Here is a 6,302-nt window from a genome sequence, read left to right on the forward strand (position 1 = left end):
TAATTAAAGCATGTAATTAAATCTGTAATCCACAAAGTCTGTATAATAATCTACATAAAAATATATATACACTGAACAAAAATATAAACACAACCTGTAAAGTGTTGGTCCCATGTTTCATGAGCTGAAGTAAAAAATCTGATATTTTCCATGCACACAGAAAGCTTATTTCTCTCATATTTTGTGCACAAATTTGTTTACATCCCTGATAGTGAGCATTTCTCCTTTGCCAATATAATCCATCCACGTGACAGGTGTGGCATATCAAGAAGCTGATTAAACAGCATGATCATTACACAGATGTACCTTTGCTGGGGACAATAACAGGCCACTTTGAAATGTGCAGTTTTGTCACACAACACAATGCCACAGATGTCTCAAATTTTGAGGGAGCGTGCAATTGGTATGCTGACTGCAGGAATGTCCACCAGAGCTGTTGCCAGAGAATTTAATGTTCATTTCTCTACCATAAGCTGCCTCCAATGCCCTTTTAGAGAATTTGGCAGTACGTCGAACCGGCCTCACAACCGAAGACCAGACCACGTGTAACCACGCCAGCCCAGGACCTCCACACCCAGGACCTCCACATTTATATTTTTGTTCAGTATACATACAGACATATAAACAAACACACATACATATATCTATAGGAGTTACCTTCACTCACTGGCCAGTTTGTTAGGTACACCCATTTAGTATGGGGTCGGACCCCACTTTGCCTCCAAAACAGCCTGAATTATTTGGGGCATTCTACCAGTTGTCGGAAAAGTTCCACTGGGATGTTGGTCCATGCTGACGAGATGGCATCAAGCAGGTGCTGCAGATTGTACAATGGTACATTCATGGTGCGAACAGCCCGTTCCATCTCATCTCAAATATGCTCTATTGGGTTGAGGTCTGGGTGACTGTGCAGGCCACTCAAGTAAACTGAACTCGCTGTCATGTTCCAGGCAATTTTTTTTCACTCCTCAATTGTCCAGTGTTGATCGCGTGGCCACTGGAGACGCTTCGTCTTGTTTTTAGCTGATAGGAGTGGGACCCGGTGTGGTCGTCTGCTGCAATAGCTAATCCGTGACAAGGTTCGACAAGTTGTCCATTCCGATATGCCGTTCCGACACACCACTGTTGTACTGCGCCGTTATTTGCCAGTTTGTAGCCCTCCTGTTAGCTTGCACAAATGATTTTTGCCATTCTCCTTCGACCTCTCTCATCAAGCTCTGTTTTCGCCCACAGGACTGCCGCTGACTGGATATTTTTGGTTTGTCGCAACATTCTCTGTAAAACCCTAGACACTGCCGTTCATAAAAAGCCCAAGAGGGCGGCCGTTTCTGAGATACTGGATCCGGCGTGCATGGCACCGACGATTATACCAGATCAAAGTCGCTTAGGTCACTTGTTTTGCCCATTCTGATTTTCAATCGGACAGTAACTGAATGCCTCAATGCCTGTCTGCCTGCTTTATATAGCAAGCCATGGCCACGTGAGTCACTGTCTGTAGGAGCGATCCAGTATCATGAACAGGGGGTGGTGTACCTAATAAACTGTCCGGTGAGTGTGTAAACTAACAGTATTCCGCTTTTTCTTCTCCAAAAGTCAGGGATACCACAAAACCTAACTTTGAACTTGGCATAGGCTTGCATTAAGTTGTATTGTTAATTTGCATTAAACTAGTTTCATTTGTGTTTTGTTTCATTTGTGTTTGTCTAAACAAAATAGTCCTCAAGATACCTTACTTAAGAGGACATTACTAATTAGTAGTAATGGACATATATTTACATTTTTAGATCTGCTTTTACGTCTAGACTGACTTTTATGTTCTTGTGTGGAAGCTATACATAAACTGTGTGGAAGCTGCCCAATGCCTTAAGAGATACAGGCGCCACAATTTGACAATGGTTGCAACACGGTCTCAGAGTATTTCGTATTAATCTGTATGTAAATCCAAGACACTCCATTTATTTGTATATGTTACGTTTGGCATGGTTACATAAAACAGATGGTTACTTAAGGCAAAACATTTAAGTAGGGTAGTTGGTCGGGGTGGATGGGTTGCGAGTTCGAATCTCATCACGGATCTCAAATCTCATCACAGACAACGTTACAATTTTTGTTAATTAGAAACTTTTCAACTACTTACTACTATGTAGCTACTTTGCACCTACTTAGCATGTTACCTAACCCTTCCCCTAACATTAACCCTTTAAGTTAACCCTTCCCCTAACCCTAACCCTAACCTTAACCCTAACCCCTAACCCTAACCCCTAGCCTAGCTAACGTTAGCAGCTAGCTAGAATCAGTAACACATAATACTTTCTTCAAATTCGTAACATATTGTATGTTTTATAAATTCTTAACATATTATAAGTTTTGCAAATTCATAACATATCATATGAAATGGGTGCTGAAGATCCAAAAATGTATACATACCATATGATACGTAACATATCATACTAAATGAGTGTCTCTGATTTACATGCAGAGTAATATGAAATTCTCTGAGACCACGTTGATAGTCTAGTCAACTGGCTAGTGTGAGTGGATGTCAAACATCACAAACTGTTGTTCAAATAGTTTTCACACTGTTGAAGAGAGGACTGAGATGAGATGAAAGCTATGTGAAGAGCATAATACTTTACTACAGTAAATACATTTAGTTCTTTTTCTCCAGGAAATCTGGACTTTAGATTGCTGCAATTTCGACTTTGGTGAGTGAATCTGGTCAGTTTATTTATATGTTTTTTCTTTATTAAATTAGTTTTAAGGTTACTGCAAGAGTTATATATGTTGATTGATACTTGAGGAAACGACCAGTCTTTTTACAATTAATTTATGATAATGTAGGTTCCAGGCTACAATAAATTGCATGCAATTGATCATATTTTGTTAATATAATGGTAAATTATATGGTTGAACACATTGTATATGAATGCTTTGCTGGTTTGCCGGAAACACCAGTCCTGGACTAAAATGCCAATTCAATAGACATTCTTTATTGATCATGTTTTTTAGTTGAGGACTAGACTTCATCTCTGTCCGGGAAACTGGTCCATAACGTATTAACCATCCCAAAGGTACCATTACTAATAAAACCAATCTTTACAACAACAAAAAACGGTAAAAGTTAATGAGTTTTTATATTTTACTATTATTTTTTTACCCAAAAAACAAACAACATTAGGACCTATTGTCAGGATCTCTACAATGATATTGATAATGGTTGTAATGGATCAAAGAATTTAATCAACTCAAAAATCTAATACAATTTGATTTGTCACTTAAGCATCGAATACAACCTTACCGTGGAAATGCTTACTTACAAGCCCTTAATCAACATTGCAGATTTTAAAAAAAAGTAAGTAAGAAAACGTTTGCTAAAATAAAAACTTCAATAATAGTTTCATGCTTTTTACTATGTTTATTCCATTGCAGTAAATAAGGGTTCAAGTTAGTGACCTTTTAATTGCGATCCTTGGGTTATGTTTTAGATATACAATTTTCACTGCTCATCCATCTCACCTGTGGACAGTCCTCATTAAATAATATGGTAGTAAATGCCTAACAACAAGTTAACTGGAATAAATTATACTGTTTGCAAGCGGGCACAGTATACTTGTGGTTTGCTGTTCACACCAGGCATGCACTGCTTACAAAAGTGTCAAAGTCTGTCACCCTGACAAACAAGCACGCTTTCTTGTCTACAAGCTTCTCTTTCATTTGGAGAATATCAGCACATTATGATCCGTTCACATAAATTCACACAGTTTTGATGGTACTGCTCCTGTGAGACTTCTGCTAACTGTCACTCCTCTTGTGCAGGCTGAAGAGAAATGGATCCTCTGATTACTATAGTTCTGGTGGTGACAGCAGCAGCAGCACAAGGTGAGACATGATATAACACAGAACAGAGTATAAGGCCTAGCCAAGACTTAATAAGACACTAACAACAATGATGCTAATTGTTGAACATGTTCTGCTAATTCAATTTTACATTTATTTGCTTCTATACTTACCAAATGTAAAAATAAATAAAAAAAAGCCCAAAAAAAGCCCAAATCTATAAGAGTGGGTCCACTGAAAACAAGTGTTAAATAAATAATTAAAACTGAGATATATAAAATATTTGCATTGCATGAATGTGATTATATTGTATTGTGCTTTTGTTATATTTTCATTAAGAAATATTTCCACTTGAATGCACCTTCAGACTTACATTTATGCAAAACAGACATACACTTACATACTGACCTAAGATCATTGCTCCACAGTTAGTGCCATGGTCTGTAATCTCTCTCAAGAGAATGGAACTCACCAATGCTATGGGGCTTTGGGAGAATCATTGTCCTTACACCTTGGTTCACACATTAGCAATGACCAAATAAGCTTGAAGAAAGGTGATAAACGTGTTCTAAACTTCAAAACTGGAGAAGACTGGAGATCTAAATTGCCTCAGGATTATATGAATCGCTCTCAGTTCATTAATGATGGAACATTCAGACTGGACAGAGTTATAGAGGACGACTCTGGAGATTACCAATTGGAAATACATAATTCAGAGGGAACAATGATGCTCAGAGTCAACATGCTACTGGTGATACAAGGTAGGAACCTTTTTTTTTTTTTATTCGACCTAAATACTTCACGCATCCTTTTCCTGGTGAGGGAGATTTCTGAAAGGTCGCCAGGGTGTCAGTACTTCAATAGGTTTATAATGTAGGACTTGGCAGCAGTAGTACAACACAGAGAGTATATTGTTACATCATACAATACTTTAGATATAATGTTTGCATGAATCAGAGGTAGGGTATTTGAGTGATCTCTTGTGTTTGTGTCTGTCAGCCCCGGTGTCAGAGCCAGTGTTGTCTCACCTCTGTCTGCCTCATGGAGAGACCGTGGTCACATGTTCTTCAGAGGGAGATGGTCTTCAGTACAGCTGGACCCTGAACGGCCAGAATCTGACCAGGAGTGTAGCCTATGACCACTACCAGAACTTTGTCATCACGTTGAAGAGTGATGTGACAGGAACCCTGACCTGTATGGTTCAGAATAATGTTAGCAGCAGCAACTCTACTATTGATCTCCCCTTGGCCTGCCCAGGTAATCTCAGGACAGTTGACTTCATTCCCACTTTTTGAATTAAGAGTACAACTCTGTTTCATTTGCATGGTCAACAAGTGTTGTGTACTGATGTTTTCTTTCTAGTTGTCTCTTCCCAGTTTCCTTTTGTAGCTGTGCCAGTGGCTCTGACTGTTGGAACTTTCACATTACTTCTTGCACTGTTTGTCGGTATTAACCATCTATGCAAGAAACGAAGATCCAGATTTGATACTTCAGGTAAAATGTAAAAAGTAATTTAGTTTCTCGTCCAGAACGTACATTTGAAATGTTGAATAAACATGACATTTTGTTTCATGTCCAGATTGTACAACAGCTTTCCTTTCATTTTTCAGAAAACGGTTATGAGGGTGTTGTATACACTGTTGTGAAAATAGGCAAGCAAAGAAATCCAGCAAGGAAGCAGAGGCCCCCAGCCACAGAGATGGTGGAGTATGGACAGATCAAAATGGCTGTGAACCCGGATGTGGCAGCCAGCCCATAGACACAAGGGTAGACATTTTATCCACATGTAGCTTTATAAAGCAGATATAAGACAAGGGTTGACTGAACATTATGTGGATGCATTGATTGAGTAGATCAGACAGACCATCAAACTTAAAGACTAGTGCCAAATCAACACAACAAGATGACATCATGCATCGTGCAACGAATGCAAGGAAGATGCACTGCATGTAGTTTTGAGTTTGTTAACATAAATAATAATCTAATTTTGAATTGTGAACATTTCCTTCAAACTGAGCTGCAATATCATACTGTAAATGTAATGCTTTCTTTCTTTTGAGGCATCCATGTTGTTGTACCAATGTTTATTTGTGTTCAAATACTCATTTACAATTGTTATATAATATATTGTTAATGAGGGGCTGTAAATAAATAAACTATCTTTTACATTGTTTAAAGTATTTAGAGCTATTCATGTGTGATTTCTTACATATATTGTTGCAGTGATAATTCAAAACAATTATATTGGTAAGAGAATGAAAGATAAGACAAAACTGTATTTAGTTGTATGTATGAAACAAAGTTGTGGAAACTTAAGAAATCAAGTTAAGTTGACAAAATTTAACTTTTTAAGACAATGGGTTAAATCATATTTTTAAGATGTTTACTCGACAATGTAATGACTTTTGTATGATCTGTTATGGAGGTGTGAGGACCCCCGGTGACACATCAGAGAGCACCATCAA

At 38.0% G+C, this 6,302-nt stretch overlaps 1 protein-coding gene across 2 annotated transcripts; it reads left to right on the forward strand.

Moving 5' to 3' along the window:
* The first annotated feature begins 1,524 nt into the window (after nucleotides 1-1,524).
* LOC121541312 lies at nucleotides 1,525-5,970 on the forward strand. Of its 2 annotated transcripts, XM_041850297.2 has the most exons (7): nucleotides 1,525-1,548; nucleotides 2,669-2,705; nucleotides 3,817-3,879; nucleotides 4,266-4,598; nucleotides 4,837-5,094; nucleotides 5,200-5,331; nucleotides 5,448-5,970. In XM_041850297.2, exons 3-7 carry the CDS (start codon nucleotides 3,828-3,830, stop codon nucleotides 5,594-5,596), a joined length of 924 nt encoding a protein of 307 aa, XP_041706231.2. In that variant the 5' UTR covers nucleotides 1,525-1,548; nucleotides 2,669-2,705; nucleotides 3,817-3,827; the 3' UTR covers nucleotides 5,597-5,970. The 2 variants fall into 2 exon arrangements, with proteins under 2 accessions (XP_041706231.2, XP_045075207.1); XM_045219272.1 differs by lacking the exon at nucleotides 1,525-1,548 and having other exon boundaries at nucleotides 2,588-2,705.
* Nucleotides 5,971-6,302: the final 332 nt, after the last annotated feature.

The sequence above is a fragment of the Coregonus clupeaformis genome, unplaced genomic scaffold, assembly GCF_020615455.1.
Source record: "Coregonus clupeaformis isolate EN_2021a unplaced genomic scaffold, ASM2061545v1 scaf2209, whole genome shotgun sequence".
NCBI classification, from domain to species: domain Eukaryota; kingdom Metazoa; phylum Chordata; class Actinopteri; order Salmoniformes; family Salmonidae; genus Coregonus; species Coregonus clupeaformis.

What these genes read in the sequence shown, in the direction of transcription:
- LOC121541312 (XM_041850297.2), top strand. Translation starts at nt 3,828, where the DNA reads ATGGATCCTCTGATTACTATAGTTCTGGTGGTGACAGCAGCAGCAGCA. An exon ending in GACAGCAGCAGCAGCACAAG is followed by an intron (nt 3,880 to 4,265) that starts GTGAGACATGAT and finishes ATTGCTCCACAG; the next exon opens with TTAGTGCCATGGTCTGTAAT. An exon ending in TCTCCCCTTGGCCTGCCCAG is followed by an intron (nt 5,095 to 5,199) that starts GTAATCTCAGGA and finishes TTTTCTTTCTAG; the next exon opens with TTGTCTCTTCCCAGTTTCCT.